The following is a 17329-nucleotide window of genomic DNA, read 5'->3' on the forward strand; positions in this document are numbered from 1 at the left end:
ATTCTTGTCACCGTCAAACATATTTTGTTATGCCTTGGAATTATGGTTGACCACCGCCATATAAAGGAAATAAATTGTGTAAACATTCATTACCTTCATTAGTAAAATGTAAAAGTCAGTACAATCATAATAAAAACAAATAACAGTTCAAATTGCAGAATAAGAATAAATAAAACTACCTTCAATGGCCCTGGATGATCCAGATCAGTGGATTGAGTTGAGACCCTTCTCCTGTCCATTCAGATCACTGTGTGCACAAACAGAAAAACGTGTGAATGTTAAACAACAGCCTGCAAGCTCAGCTGTCAGTGTTTATTGAAGTAAAGATCACAATGGGAATTAAGTCTCAAGTTATTGTTACAATGAAACCTTAAATATCACAAAATGAATTCCCACAGGAAAACTAACGTAGACAAAAAGGGGAATTATTGTTTGACGCTGAATATTTAGTAATATTTAGTAAATTAGTAATGCTGCTCACATTCAGTTTAATCTATTTAAAAAATTGAGGGGCTACTCCAGGTTTCTAACCATTTTTATAAACCAGAAAAGAAACAATTTGAAAATGTTAGTGCTAGAAAATGTCCTTGGTAACAAGAGTTTAGAGTGCTTAATAGTGGTTATTTAGCATTGTATCATATCAGTGAGCATTAAAAAATGAAATCATCACATTAGCTTAATCAAGTTCATTGACGGCATTACCAAGTATGCTGACAATGGGGACAAGATACACTATTAAGGTTCATAATACCAAAGAAAAAACGGCTGCAAAGAGAGAGATGTCTTCAAGAAATTTAATTAATTGTCATGATAATCAAGAACTGAAATTCTTTAAAAAAAAAAGTCAAGAAAGACTAGAGATATATTAAACGGGGAGAAAATTAGAGCAAACTACTTTTTTGGGACAGTCAATCCATCTTCTCCTGGATCTCAATTTCCAGGGTTTTTGTCAAATCGACCCTTTGGTGTGAGTTCTGCTCTTTGCAAGCAATCATGCAATTGAATTTCAGGACCTTGGCCAGTCCTTAACCAACAGACCAAAATGCATTGGTTGCAATAATTAATAGTTCTTGTATCTGATATTCCATGGCACAAGTGACTGTGTTTTAAGATTAAAAGTATTTCTGCAAAAGTGTATGTCTGAAAAAATGTCATACAACATATATTAAGTAGGCAGCATTCTGCTGCAGTGTTCATTTGAATGCGTCAGAACTTTCTACTGACTTTAAGCTTTACCTCCAACCCACGTTGACATGGCTACTTCTGGGTAAATACTTCTAGCTAGGTTCACTAGCGAGACATTTGGCCTGAAGATTAATCGTTCATGTGCACGATTTTCAGGCACAAAGTACTGTCAAGTCTTCAGTCTAAATTATTGTCTTTTGCACAAGTACTGTTGATAAAGTTCGTTACTTAAAACAGACAACACAAATAACCATATAACCATATAACAATTACAGCACGGAAACATAGAAATTAGGTGCAGGAGTAGGCCATTCGGCCCTTCGAGCCTGCACCGCCATTCAATATGATCATGGCCGATCATCCAACTCAGTATCCCGTACCTGCCTTCTCTCCATACCCTCTGATCCCCTTAGCCACAAGGGCCACATCTAACTCCCTCTTAAATATAGCCAATGAACTGGCCTCGACTACCCTCTGTGGCAGGGAGTTCCAGAGATTCACCACTCTCTGTGTGAAAAAAGTTCTTCTCATCTCGGTTTTAAAGGATTTCCCCCTTATTCTTAAGCTGTGACCCCTTGTCCTGGACTTCCCCAACATCGGGAGCAATCTTCCTGCATCTAGCCTGTCCAACCCCTTAAGAATGTTGTAAGTTTCTATAAGATCCCCTCTCAATCTCCTAAATTCTAGAGAGTATAAACCAAGTCTATCCAGTCTTTCTTCATAAGACAGTCCTGACATCCCAGGAATCAGTCTGGTGAACCTTCTCTGCACTCCCTCTATGGCAATAATGTCCTTCCTCAGATTTGGAGACCAAAACTGTACGCAATACACCAAGACCCTGTACAACTGCAGTAGAACCTCCCTGCTCCTATACTCAAATCCTTTTGCTATGAAAGCTAACATACCATTCGCTTTCTTCACTGCCTGCTGCACCTGCATGCCCACTTTCAATGACTGGTGTACCATGACACCCAGGTCTCGCTGCATCTCCCCTTTTCCTAGTCGGCCACCTAGTCGGAAACAGGCCATCTCGGCCCTTCTAGTCCATGCCGAACACTTACTCTCACCTAGTCCCATCTACCTGCACTCAGACCATAACCCTCCATTCCTTTCCCGTCCATATACCTATCCAATTTATTTTTAAATGATAAAATCGAACCTGCCTCCACCACTTCCACTGGAAGCTCATTCCACACAGCTACCACTTTACCTTTAACCATTACCTTTAACCATTACCATTAAGATCGATTAAACCAAGCTTTAATCGATCGTCAGACAGGAGTGGAGGGGACTGGTGCAAAGAGCATACAACCATACTCATTGCTCCCCGTGCTTCCACTCAAAGATACAGCATTTTACAGTTTCCTATAAACTGTTCAAGTCACATATTAGCCTGTCATTTTTCCCAAGAAGCAACTGCCGTTGTCCTTGCAGGTTTCAGTTACACCGACATGTGTTATCAGCATACAAGCAGTCTTTTTCCACTCTCAACAATAAAGAAGCTATATAAGCATACAAGTAGGTTTGCAGAAAATGGTCAAGTGTCCCATCATGCAGAGTTAATAGACATTAACTCTTTCACTGTAAGGTATAACTACAATGAAAAGCGTGCTTGCAGCAGTACCTCTAGCACATATTCTCAAACAGCACACAATACATAAGCAGAGCTGCCAAGTTTTGTCAGAGCATTCAGTATTCTAGTTCCTGAAGATCAGTATTTTGCTGAGGAAGTCAGTATTTTTACGCTGTGCCATTTTGCTGGAAAAAAATGTTTTTTTATGTGCTGTATACCCATGTAAGAGTACAAAAAGCATAACTTTGCTTCCAATTGACATGTTTTCTACGCACCTTACTTGACAGTGCATTCATTGCCATATCTTTGTATACTGCTGTTTGAACGGCTGCTTCCTGCTTTTAGCACCAGATGATGTTGTAGAAGCCTCTCCCTCCCTCTCTCCTTCCTCTCCCTCCCTCCTTCCCTCTTGTTCTCCCTTCCTCTCTCTCTCCCTCCCTCCCCTTTCCCTCCCATCCTCCCTCTCTTCCTTCCTTTTTTCTCCCTCCCTCTCTTATTCCCCACCTCCCTCTCTCCTTCTCCCTCTCTCCGTCCCTTCTTCTCCCTCTCGCCCACCCACCGTTCTGTAAAATCAAGGCCAATCCCAATGTAACTGCAATCCCACTGGTAATCTTTCACCACTAGGCTTATCCAGAATTCTACCACTGCCTGAAAAATAATCAATGGCTCAACTTCCACTGAGAAAGAGAATTCCAAAGACTCGTGGTTATATGAGAATTGTCCTAAACAGTCTGTGACCCATACTGCTGTGGCCATAGTGCTATGTGTAAAGCTTATAGCATTATGTTTAAACCCATAGTGCTCCAGCCGGTAGCGCTATATTTAGAACCCACAGTGCTTTGTTTAAATTCCCATGCATTAAACTGACAGCTCTCTGTTTAAACCTGGAACGGGACAGGCAGCGACTCTGGAGCGAAGGAATGGGTGACATTTCTGGTCGAGACCCTTCTTCACACTGAACTGAACTCTGTATTTAAAATCCGTATTTAACAACACAATTCCTACATCCGAATTCTAATCGCATTTCCGTACAAAATACTGAAAATCCGTACTACTTGGCAGCTCTGCATAAGCCATGCATAAATTACACTTAAATTCTGCAAGACAATAAAAAGAAACAAGACATCAGTGCAAAATGCACTTAGAAGTCCACAGCAATGCAATAGTTGGCAAGCAAGATTGGGGTTGCGTGGGTTGGTTCAAGAAACTGATAACTGTAGAAAAGTAGCTACCCAGAACCTGGTGGTGAGAAACTTCAGGCTTCTGTACCTCCTTCCCAATTATCGCATTGAGAAGAGGGCTTACCCGGACAGTGAAGATCCTTGATGATTGATGCCACCTTCTGGAGGCAGCACCTCATGTAGATGCTTTCAGTGGTGGGAAGTGCGGTACCCATCATGGACTGGGCCAAGTCCACCACTCTCTGCAGCCTCTTACATTCTGTACATTGGAATTGCCGTACAAGGCCATGACGCAACGAGGATGTGCGCCTGTAGAGATTTGTCAGTCTTCCAGTAATGTGTCGAATCTCTTCTACGAAAGCAAAGGCAGTGGCACATCGTCTTCGTTATTGCATCGATCTGCTGGGTTCAGGATAGGTCATCCGGGATGATAAGGTCCAGAATTGATCCACCAAATCCATCAATGAAAATTGGCACAGGATCTCGTGACTTCCCTCTCAGGATTAGTTCCTTGGTTTTGTTGATGTTGATCGAGGAGTTATTGTTCTTGTCTCAGAAGTAAACTGGATCCGCTTCGCTTTCCCTGTCACCGCAACATGTCAATAGCAGATGCTATCTCACTGGCTTGCCACTCTGCTCTGGACCATCTGGATAACAACAGTCCTTTTTTCCTGCTGACAAAGGAGGTGCCGTTGTAGTCTTGCAGAGACTTATTATTCACACCTCAACCAAGTGTGTTGCAACATTCAAACAAGGAGTTTGGAGAGGATGATAGTGTTGAATGCCAAGCTGTAGTTGATAAATAGCAACCTGACGTACATCATCTTGTTATCCAGATGGTCCAGAGCAGAGTGGCAAGCCAGTGAGATGGTATCTGCTATTGACATGCTGTGGTGACAAGGAAAGCAAAGCGGATCCACATTAATTCTGAAGCAAGAGCTGTTTTGTGCCATTACCAATCTCTCAGAGAAGATCGTTACGGTGAATGCAAGTGCTACTGGACAGTCGTCATTGAGGCAGGTCATGTTGCTCTTCTTGGGAACCTGTACAAGGTGCCTTTTTTGACGCAGCTGGGAACCTTGGAACGCAGAGCGAGAGATCATAGATATCCTTGACACCTCCAGCATGTTGGCCTGCACGGGTCTTTAGCATTAGGTCAGATAACTCCAGCATAGATTTACCCTCTTGAAGTATATTCTTACGTCAGCCTCAGAAACTGAGATCACAGGGTGGTCAGAGGCTTCTGGAAGGAACAGATATTGCTAAGATGGGCTCCATCGCAACAATAATATGGCCCCTGGAACCTCCTTGAATTGCAGTGTGTTGTTATATGCCACCACTCAAGGTACTGACATTTGATGAAACATCCAGTAATCATTTACATGAAGAGAACAGTTTATGTCAAAAGGTAAGCTCCCTCATGTCAAACTACATGAATGAATCTTCCTTTTGTGGACACCATCAACTTTACAATCCCAGTGGCCCCAACCAAAAAATTCTCAAAATTACAAAGTTTGGCAATTTTTTGTCAAACTACAATACCATTAAGTTTCTCCAACCCCATGCTTGCAGGTTCTGAATTAATACCTACCTAAAACTGCAATATGTTAAGAACTGTTGTAATTCTTCATTTTTTAAAGTTGCACAAAGAGCATTATGAGCTGTATGGGCAATGGGAGATACCATATCACATTTTAAAGAACAAATGTGGGACATTCCCAATCTGTTTTCTTTCAACATGATTACTTTCTTTCCCTGGCAGCAAGACATCAAACCTCTTCATCCTCCTGTCCTCCTGCCCACCCTCCTTCACTGTGACAATCTCTTCTCTGTCCCCAACATTGTTCCTCCACCAGTCTTCAACCAGTCTTCAACTCTCTCTGGACCTTTTTATTTCCAACTATTGGCACGATATCAACTGTCTTGACTTCTCCACTCTCCTCACCCACTCCAATCTCGTTTACTCAGTAAGAATCCCAATACTGTCATCAAACCTGCTGACAAAAGAGGTGCCGTTGTAGTCTTGCAGGCTGACTTTTACCATACTGACTCTGGGGATCAGCTCTCGGACACCTCCTCATATCTACCCATAAGATATCCCCACAGACTGTTACCAATCTCAATGCCTCCAGTAATATCTCCTCCACAGCCTCCCTTTTTATAGTTATCTCCAATCTTACACTGTGTGGAAGAAAATATTAATATCCTTCCTTACTTAATTTTGATTGGAATTTAACACGGTAACAAAAGGGTGTTTGGATGTGGCAATTAGCATCTCTCGTTGACCAGGTGTAGAAGAGGTTTGAGGGAGTCGGCAAAGTAAGATTAGACTGTTACTTTTTGTCTAGGAATGTGTTGAAGGGTGGATGGTAAATGTAAACATGAAATAGTAGATGGAGATAATACCACATACCACCATCGATTAATACCACATATCATCAGGGGCGACGTACGATGGCAGCTCTGCCGGCAGTCTGTTCATTTTTTAAATTTTTTTTTTTTAATTCTCCGGTTTGTTTTATGTGGGGGGGAGGGGATCGGGGAAAACATTTTTTCTGGTTCGTACCTTGCCGGAGATGCGTTTGATTTTCGCATCGCATTCCCCGGGCGCTCTGCGGCCTTCCATCGATGAAGCTGGAGGCCTCTTCGGACTGACTTTGAGCCCCACCGCGGGGCCCGGACTTAACATCGGAGCTGATCCCTTGCCTGAGATCACTCCAACCACGGCCTGCAGACTTTACCATCAAGAGCTCGCGGTCTCGGGAGCTCCGACGACGTAGAAGGCTCGACCAGCCCCGACGCGAGGTTCAATCCGCCCGATGCAGGAGCTTGAACGCCTCGACGCGGAGGGCCCAATCTCCGCTGACTATGGGAGTCAAGATCGTTCCGTCAACGGAGGGCTCGAGGCCCCCAAACACGGGAGAACAAAGGAAAGGGACTTGAACTTTATTTCACCTTCCATCACAGTGAGGAACGTGTAGTGTGGTGGATGTTCATGTTAAAATGTGTTTTGGGTGATCTGTTGTTTTTTATTTGTATGACTGACTTGGCAAATGAAATTCCTCATATGTTGCAAAACATACTTGGCAAATAAAGTACTATTCTGATTCTGATCCTATTCTGACAAGGAACCATGTTTCTCTCAGCAGTGTTTTACAGTATACCACCCGTGCCCCTACCCCTAGTAGCGTAGATACGTTGCAGTAAATGTGGGGTTTATGATTGGCTCAGAGTGGCACTGTCCGCCTAAAAGGTGAGATACTATAATGTCAAGATGCTCTTGTATTATGTTTGACATATTAACTTTCTGTTGTTGAATAAGATTGACATAAGCAAAAAAGTATGTTATGACTAATGAAATAATTGGTACCCATGTAGCAGATAGATACAACTATTCAAAAATATACTAACAAAAAACAAAAGTTGTTTACTGCACAGTATAACTGTCGACTAATTCTGCAGTGAAGTCAGACAACTGGTGAGCAGTTATCTGACGCCATCTCTCCATGATATCATGCAATAAAGTCTCTTGAAGCAAACCTGCGGCCACCACTTTTCATTTTCCTTTAATTTCCATCTAAATTAATTTCTTCCACAGAATTTGGCGTAGTCGGCAGGATCCCAATTGTTACGGGATTCGAACAAATACAAGTGGGAAATAAAAGGAAATGATAAAATGTCCTAACCGAAAGGGGGACAAGTGGGCTTCCCAGAGAGAAGGATGAGCACCCGAGCAACCTAGCTTATCTGGCTGGTGACTCACGCTGAGCCAAGAGGCCTGTGCGGTGAGGCGAAATAGCAGAGAAGATAAATTTACTCACGCTGGATGTAGAAGATAAATTGAAACAGGTGCCGTAAAGCGCGCTATAGAAATTGAAAGGTGACTTTGAGGTCCGGTGTGCTCAAACTGTAATTAGAATATGATAAGAAATTTTCTGCAGAAACCTAACATGTGGTTAAAGTGCACATTTTAATAAAGGCCATTTTTATACATTTTGGTTTCACCATGTAGAAATTACAGCAGTGTTTATACATAGTCCCCCCATTTCAGGGCACCATAATGTTTGGAACACGGCAATATCATGTAAATGAAAGTAGTCACTGTAGTGGCCATTTGGCTTATTTTGTGTGTCATTAATTATAGCACGAGTCTTTAAATTTTAGACTGCCCGTTATTATGTGGGTGGGATTTATTATGTATTCTAGGGCGTGTTTGGTGCTAGGTTTCTTGCGCAGAAGCTCAGTTTTTAGTTTAGTTTTGCACTGACATGGGGAAGGTTAACTCTTCGACCATGTGACGTTTAACCAAGACACGAGGAGTTTTCTAATGTTTGACGAAGATTAAAGTGTACGAGTCGGAATATATGGTCGGATGTATCTTATTGTGTTTCTTCAACAATAAAGAACCTATTAATCATAAGACTGTGTTATGAAGATTTATCTGTGAAGAAACTCTGAAGGTCTCGCGGAGAGCTCACATGCGGATTACGACATTCTCCTTAACCATGTAGTTCAATTTAGTAGCTAGAGGGAGTAATCTCTTAAACGATGTAAAAATCTGCCGCTATAGTCATGTTTAGTATTTTGTTACATATCCTTTGCATGCAATGACTGCTTGAAATCTGCGATTCATGGACATCACCAGTTGCTGGATGTCTTCTCTGGTGATGCTCTGCCAGGCCAGTATTACAGCCATTTTTAGCGTTTGCTTGTTTTGGGGGCTAGTCCCCTTCAGTTTTCTCTTCAGCATACAAACGGCATGCTCAATTGGGTTCAGATCGGGTGATTGACTTGGCCACTCAAGAATTGACCATTTTTTAAGCTTTGAAAAACTCCTTTGTTGCTGTAGATTGGCTTTTTTCATACTAGCCAATTATAGTGTTTGTTAATAGTAATGTACATATTATCAAGAGCTTGCTTACGCTAGTTAGAATGAATAGCAGCTCGGAGATGTGATGATTGCAGATCCTTGCTGTATGTAGATTTAATAAATATGTGTTGTATCTTGATGTGTGTTCGAGTCGACTCATTACAGTTGCTTCAGCAGTATGTTTGGGATTGTTGTCTTGCTGTAGAATGAACCGCCGGCCAATTACTTTAGAGGCATTTGTTTGAACTTTAGCAGATAGGATGTGTCTATACACTTCAGAATTAATTATGCTGCTACCATCAGCAGTTGTATCATCAATGAAGATAAGTGAGCCAGAACCTTCAGCAGCCATACATGCCCAGACCATAACACCCCCACCACCATGTTTCACAGATGATGTGGTATGCTTTGGATCTTGGGCAGTTCCTTCTCTCCTTCATACTTTGCTCTTGTCATCACTCTGAGGTAAGTTAATCTTCGTCTCATCTGTCCGCTTGAAAGCACACACTGCCATTCTCAGGAATTGCTTCTTCCCTTCTGTAATCTGGGTTCTGATCAATCTCTTCCCCAATGAGGATATTGGACTCTGTTTAACCTGTTCAGTGCCACCCCCAAGTTTACCCTGGTCATGGCCAATTGTGAAAAAAAACTTAGTGAACAGGTTAAGGAACTGATACACCATAATACTTAGAACTATATTCGGCACTCTCTATCTGCCCCTTTGCTCAATCTATTATACTTGAGTTTCAACTGATTGTATTGATGTAGGTATATTTGATCTGTTAGGATAGTATGTGTAGTGAGGCAAATGAAAAATTCTAATTTACTTAAACTTTATTTAAGTTTTAAGCAACTCATTTCTATAAAGCACATCTTCAAAGCGCCTGGAAATTATTGCTGATTCCGCAGGCCTCGCCGGCCCGAGGCCCCGCACATGCGCACACTTCATTCTCCCTTCCTATTTATAAGTTGAGACGGTCAGGAGGTTTAGTATTTCTTGATGACCGTCGCAGCACTGCAGCATCAGGAGATAATGGTGTTTCAATAGCTGGTGGTACATGTATTGCTTGGTCATCAACTTCACTCTTATTATTATTTATATTTTCAATTTTAGAATTACTTCTAGAAATTTTCATAAGGGATGATGGGAGTGTTGAAGGAAGTTCTCGATTAATATTATCAAGGAGTGATGGAGCTGATGGAGAAGATGGACCTGGTGCAAGGTCACGAAGTGAGACAGTTGACTGATGTACATCCTGATACTTGATAGTTGCATAAGAAGGGTTGACATCAGTCAGTTCAACTTCATCAACAAAGGGCTCATTCTTATTTGATCGGACATACCGACGAAGCAACACAGGCCCAGGGCTAGTCAACCCTGGCAGAGAACTACCACTAGAAGAACGCCGTTTGAAGTTAAAGAACCACTCATGTGGAGTAGTATTGGTTGCTGTTGACAGTAGAGATCTGATGGAGTGTAATGCATCTGGTAGAACACATTCCCACTGCTGATCTGGTATGTCATTTGACTTTAAAGCCAGTTTCACTGCTTTCCAAATGATTCCGTTATTCCTCTCAACCTGACCATTTCCAATAGGATGATATGGTGTTGTTTTCCTTGTTGCAATTCCTCTATTAGAAAGGTAGTCTTTTAAATCTTTTGACATGAATGAGGTGCCCCTATCACAATGTATATAACTTGGAAATCCACAGAATTAAAACAGTTGATCTAAACATTTGATAACCGTAGCAGCTGACATATTTGGACAGGAAAGGCAAATGGAAACCTTGACTTTTCATCAACTATGGTAAGTATATAAACATTTTGAGAGGAGGATGGTAAAGGCCCTTTGAAGCCAATACTCAAACATTCCATAGGTTGAGTAGCTTTGATCAATCTTCCTTCTTCAGGATGGAAGAACGGTTTTAATTCAGCTCAGATTCTCCATGAAGCACACATCATCTTCACATCTTCTGTAGAGAAAGGCAAGTTTTTGGAACGAACATAGTGTAACATACAAGTGACTCCAGGATGACACAGCCCATTGTGAAGATCAGTGAATGCAGAAGAATGAACAGAGGCACAAAATGCTCGAGTTAATGTATCCGGAGCAACATTATCCTTACCAGGGCGGTACTCAATTGAATAACTATATGCAGATAATTCAATCCTCCATTCATGAATTTTACTGTTTTTAATCTTCGTTCATTTCCGATTATCTAGCATAAAAGTTACTGAGCGCAGATCTGTTATCAAAGTGAAGTGCTGGCGAGCAAGGAAATTACTCAATTTTCTCACTGCTTTAATAATTGCTGTAGCTTCCCTTTCGACGGGTGGGTAGTGCAATTCACTACGTTGGAGAGTATGAGACATGAAAGCCACTGGTCGTCCTCCTTGATTTAATGTTGCTAATACTGCTAAATCAGAGGCATCACATTCAACAACAAAGGGGAGATCCTCATCGATGGCGTGTAATGTCGCAGGTTCTAATTGTTTCTTTAAAGAAGTAAAGGCACCAATTGCTGTAGAGTCAAGGGAGAAAGATTTTGCTCTAATCAAGGTTGAATTTTGTCAGAAAAATTTGGTATCCATTTAGTATAATATGTAAACATACCAAGAACCCTTCATAGAGAGTTTAATGTAGCTGGAACAGGTATCTCTTGGAGTGGGCAGATTCTTTCTGGATCAGTCTTGATTATATCATTTCCAACCCAATAACCAAGAATATTAATTGATGACACTGATGTTACTGACAGCCTCATTTAATGTTAGATTTTTAGAATGTACAACTTCTAAAAACCATTGTACATTTTCGTCATGTTCAGCTTGGTCTTTTCCTGCAATAGTTATATTATCAAGATAAGAGAAAGTATCTTTAAGGTTTTCCTGTTCTACAAGTTTGTCCATCTCTCCCTGAAAAACAGCCACACCAAAAGGAACTCTGCAGTAGTGGTATAATTTTCCATTTGCTTCAAATGCAGCGTATTTCTTTTCTGATTCTTTCAAAGGAATTTGGTAGCAAGCACTTTTTTAGGTCAAAAGTAGAGAATATCTTATACTTAGCTAATGTATTGATAATCTCTTCTGTACGAGGTAATGGATACGCATCAAGCTCCGTGAACTGGTTTATAGTTTGAGAGTAATCAATGCAGAGTCTCTTTCTATGTCTCTCCAAGGGGTCCTTAACCATGACAACTTGTGCCCTCCAAGGGGAAGAGCTGGGTTCTATGATACCTTCTCGTAAAAGATTAGTTACTTCTGTGTTGATAAAGTTTTTGTCATCTTTACTAAAATGTCTTGATTTTGTAGCAATTGGCTTGCACTTAGAGGATAATTAGTGAATAATGAAGGACATTCAACAGATGCAGCAGAAAAAACACACTATACTGGTGGCTTTGACAATACAAGATCAGGCATAGTTCCTTCATACATTATTTGAAGTGATCTGTGCCGTTTCTGAAAATCCTGACCTAGGATTACTACACAAATTTTTCAAAATACCAAGACATACAGATTTATACCTAGTTTTGTTCAAAATAAAGTCTACAATACAAGATCCAATCATTTGAGTATTGAGAGTTGTCAGAGCCATCAAGATTTCTCTATTTGAAGGAATTATAGTTAGATTTAGTCAAGACCAAAGTAACTAACTAACTAACCAGCTAACTAACCAGCTAACTAACCAACCAACCAACCAATTAACCAACTAAGTTTATTGGCCAAGTATTCACATACAAGGAATTTGCCTTGGTCCTCCGCCCACAAGTAACATGACATACAGTGTCAGTTACGAATGACTCAGAAAACACTAAACATTAATAATAATAAAACATTAATGATAAAACACCATTGATCAAGCATGTGAACCACAAAATACCAGATCAAAGGGAGGCTACAGATTTTTGGCTGTTGAGTAGAGCAACTACTCGTGGATAAAAACTGCTTTTATGTCTGGCTGTGGCAGCTTTGACAGTCCGGAGTCGCCTTCCAGGGGGAAGTGATTCAAAGAGTTTGTGGCCAGGGTGAGAGGGTTATAAAACTTTCTGAACTGCCAGAATCAAGTAGTACATTAAGTTTGGCCATTGATGGATACCGTTGTAGCTACATGAGACAAGCTCTGAAGAAATGCAGCTGTAATTGCACATAAAGAAGGCATATACATGGCAGCAATCACACCTTTAGTAGTTGCTTTGGACTTGCATACTCTAGAATAATGTCCCTTCTTGCCACAACTATTACAAGTTGCCTCTCGAGCAGGACATATCTCTCCATTATAACTTGCAAAAGTAACACTTCCTTTTTGAGTAGGTATATGCTGCAGCAAAGGCACATTTATCAGTAAAAATTGTTTCAGCTTGCTCCATATTAGTACTTGGGTGAGATTATTTTGTAGTAGTTGCAGCAGAATACACATGAGATGAGCCATAAGCATCTGAATTTTTCTGAGCCAAGTCTAATGAGTAAGCTTGATTGTAAGCTGACTGTAAATCCAAGGGTTTGTTTTCTAATAGTCTCTGTCGTATTAAAGGCATTGCCAAACCATTGATAAGAGTCTTGAATAGGTTCCCATTGATATTGATCAGCTAACTGCTTTGAAGGCACAGTCTTTACTAAGTCTTTGAAGTTCTTGTAAAAATTCATCAAGTGACTCACCAGGTTTTTGTTTACGAGTAGCAAGGAGGTGTCGAGCAAATATTACATTGGGTGTCTTAACGAAGAGTCTGCTTAGTACAGCAATAGCAGAATCATAAGTTGCTCATTCCTCTATGTAATCATATACATCATAAGAGACAGAGCTTATTAATATCCTGAATTTGTCTGGTGCATTGTCGCCACACTCAACAAAGAAGTTATTTAGTGTACGAAGCCAGTGCTTCCAATCCTTTGCAGCAGTAGGTGAGTTGGGATCCAGATCCAAGCGCAAGTGGTTTCCATAGTTTCTCCGATGTCGCACTGCTTAACTTCTGAGATTGAGTTGCTTAAATTGTCGTGAGGCAAATGAAAAATTCTAATTTACTTAAACTTTATTTAAAATTTAAGCAACTCATTTCTGTAATACACATCTTCAAAGCGCCTGGAAATTATCACTGATTCCGCAGGCCCCGCCGGCCCGAGGCCCCGCACATGCGCACACTTCAGTATGCAAAAGCAAATAGTATGGAAAGCTTTTTACTCTACCACAATGTGACAATAATAAACCTAAACCTGCTCCAACACCACCTGTCTCACCACCATTCAGGGACCCCAGCACCCCTTCTCATGAGACAGTGGTGACATGCACCTCTTCAAACCTTGTCTATTACATTCAGTGCTCCTGAATAGTCACCTTTTCATCAGCGAAATCAAGAGTAGACTATTCAACCACTTCTGTCTGCCAAGGCCTGCTGGATCTCCTAGTTGGTAACCATTTTAACTCTTCCCATATTAACCTTTGTGTCTATGACCTCTTCCATTGCCAGAGTGAGGTCACACACAAACTGTCCCCTTCCACTATATTCCTCCCTCTGGCTTTATATTTCACTCCTCTGACACGCTTTTGTCTTCTTTGTCACTTACTCCATCGGTCTGTCAATCAGCCCCATCCTCCACCTGTATCCAGCTATCACGTGCCAGGGTTTGTCCCACCCCACCTTTCTCCCCCCATTACGATCAGTCTGAAGAAGGGTCTCACCTGAAACATCATCTGTCCTTTCACAGATGCGGCCTGACCCGCTGAGTTCCCCCAGCACTTGTATTAAGGTTCGAGCATCTGCAGTTGTTTGTGTCTGTGTGTTAAAATAATCATTCAATCACTTTGACCTATCTGCAAAGATGACGGTTACGTATGCCGTGTCCACCTACCATCGTCCCAGTCTGCTTAAAAATCAAGACGGCTGAAGTTTGCACATACTATACTAACTAATATCATCACAGGCTATCTTCAATGAAACACCCACAAACACCTCTCAAATGTAATTCTTTCAAATCTGGCATAGCTGTTTGACTTTAATACTGCACATTCTGATAGTTTGAATACCAATGTTTATAATAGTAATAACTTGCATTTTCCATTACTGTATCAATGGAAATAAATGGAAAAACTATTTATTTCTCCTTGTTTTAAAGGAGTTCATCCCAATCTGAATCCCAATTTAAATGCTGGCATATAGCAGTACATTCCATGTACCTTCATATTTCTGCAGTACCTCACTCATCCCACTTTGTACAAGACAGCGCTAGATATAAACAATATCTTCTGACTCACCGAAACGATGCCGCAGGAGATCTGATGTTGCAGCAAGTGAATTTTCAGATCAGACACTAGTCATCTTCATCTGTCGTTGATCTACAAGATTTAGAAATAAAAACATCGATATAAAAGGACTGCCATTTCAAGGGTTTTTAAATGGTAATCGTATTATGCATTTCAGCTTATTCACGTTTTATCACGAAGTAAACACCACTGACCGACTGAATTTCCAACGGAATTCAAAACTAATCAAGAGCATATTAGATTTGTTTTCCGACAAAGTGAAATTTTACACAAAATGTTTGTTGTATCAGAACCAATAACACGTTCATCTTCATGCGGTCAGAGCAGCAAATAAAACAGATGCGGTCAAAAACAAACAAGACAACACCTTGTTGTTCAGCTACATCTAGGCTTGCAACAGCCCGAACCGACGGTCAAAGCAAGTGGTCACCGCCGAGGCCCGGCACCTGGAGCTAGCGGCGTCCGGCTGATAATTTGGGGAAGTTAAACTCCAGCCCGGATAACGGCCTGTTGCCCGCTGCGGAGGGGCAGCGGCCGGGCCGGGCCGGGCTACTAGGCCGCTGTTATGAATCTCCGGAGACACTAACCTGGCCTGAGCTCCACTCTCCTTGGGCCTAATCCAGGCCCGGTTCCCGGTCTCCGGACCACCTCCACTTCCAAAGGGATAGGGATTCCTGGAGAACCGCCGCACCTTTGCCCCCCTCAGTCTGTCTGTCTGTGTGAGTCCGCGTCTCTCTCTCTACGTCTATGGAGGAAGGAAGCCTCGACACGCCGGAAAGGGAGGAGTAAAACCCGCAACGCGAAAGGAGCAAGGCATCGAACTAAATTCTGCATCGAACCAAAGATCCTAGAGCTTTGCCTCCATCCAACGGGGAGGAAATATGTGTAAGAAGGAACCGCAGATGCCCATGATGTTTCCTGTCGAGGGGAGACAGTCAGGGGAGAGGGAAACTAGAGATTTAGAAGGGTACTGTTGAAAACGATGACCAAGGAAATGTAGAGGATCCAAGCCCGAAACGCCGTCTGTCCATTCCCTCCACTGCCCACAGTCTAGGGTACTTCCTGCTGAACATTGAGGGGACAATCCTCAAACAAGGCAAGGGGTCTAACTCCACAGTGCCATGGATGTTTTGTTTAAAGCTAACTGCAAACTCTGAGTGAAAGAGTTTTTGCACAGTTTTTTTTGTATATATTTTTGTTTATAAATAAAGTTTTTTTTTTTTTTTTTTTTAAATCCCTCCATTGCGAGCTGCTCTCAGAACGGATGCTATGAAGTGGAGACGGTTTCCCACCTCTTCACGGAGTGAGGGTGTGCAGAGGCTCTGGAGAAGGATGCAATGGTCCTTATCGTGGTTCATTCCAAGCAATTCCGAAACACAGGATTCTCTGATTTACGGTGTGGTCTCCCAGCGCGGGAAGATGTCCATCAGGGAATGTTGCCGACTGGCCCATTCTAGACTGTAGCAGATGTACTAAAACTTGATGCAGCCGTCGAGGGTCCTTCTACTGCTGGACATTGATGGGCAGAATCCGGTGGGGACACGGCTCAAACATAGGATATCACCCCAGGTGGCCTCGAGTTGTTTAAAGGCAGGTGTAAAAACTGCTCATTGAATGTATAATGGGTTTTTGCACAGTTTCTGTTTTGTCTATATTAATTCTGAATAAAATATCGTTTTGAAATACGAATTTCCTCAAAAATGTTGCCTGACCTGTTGAGTTCCCCCATCCCTATGATATTTTATGATTTTAAATTCTCAATTCTATGATATTTCATGCCATCTTAAATACATATTTCCATTCTAACCACTCTTTGGTAAAGAAATTTGTCCAGACAGTCCCGCCATCCTGTGAATTAACCTTGTAAATCTATGCTGCACTCCCTCAATAGCAAGAATGTCCTTCCTCAAATTAGGGAACCAAAACTGCACACAATACTCCAGGTGTGGTCTCACTAGGGCCCTGTGCAATTGCAGAAGGACCTCTTTGCTCCTATACTCAACTCCTCTTGTTATGAAGACCAACATGCCATTCGCTTTCTTCACTGCCTGCTGTACCTGCATGCTTACTTTAATTGACCAATGAATAAGGACACCCAGATCCCGTTGTACTTCCCCTTTTCCCAATTTGACACCATTTAGATAATAATCTGCCTTCCTGTTTTTGCTACCAAAGTAGATAACCTCACATTTATCCACATTAAACTGCATGTGCCCAGCATTCTCATGGCATCCTTCTTACAGTTCACACTGCCACCCAGCTTTGT

The 17329-nt window shown here is 41.7% G+C and overlaps 1 protein-coding gene across 5 annotated transcripts in view; it reads right to left on the reverse strand.

The window, feature by feature from the left end:
* senp7 (SUMO specific peptidase 7) overlaps window positions 1–16120 on the reverse strand; it is an 86461-nt gene extending 70341 nt beyond the window's left edge. For 3 of the 5 annotated variants that reach the window (XM_033032695.1, XM_033032694.1, XM_033032692.1), the window contains exons 1-3: window positions 15651–15818; window positions 15055–15135; window positions 180–247 (exon numbers count right to left, since the gene is read on the reverse strand). In XM_033032695.1, the coding sequence (XP_032888586.1) occupies window positions 180–239 (60 nt within the window). In that variant the 5' untranslated portion in view covers window positions 240–247; window positions 15055–15135; window positions 15651–15818. Of the gene's footprint in view, window positions 1–179; window positions 248–14481; window positions 14504–15054; window positions 15136–15650 lie in introns of those variants that run through there. The other 2 variants (XM_033032696.1, XM_033032693.1) reach the window with 2 other exon arrangements.
* Between the last annotated feature and the right edge of the window lie 1209 nt (window positions 16121–17329).

The sequence above is a fragment of the Amblyraja radiata genome, chromosome 14, assembly GCF_010909765.2.
Source record: "Amblyraja radiata isolate CabotCenter1 chromosome 14, sAmbRad1.1.pri, whole genome shotgun sequence".
Taxonomy (NCBI): Eukaryota; Metazoa; Chordata; class Chondrichthyes; order Rajiformes; family Rajidae; genus Amblyraja; species Amblyraja radiata.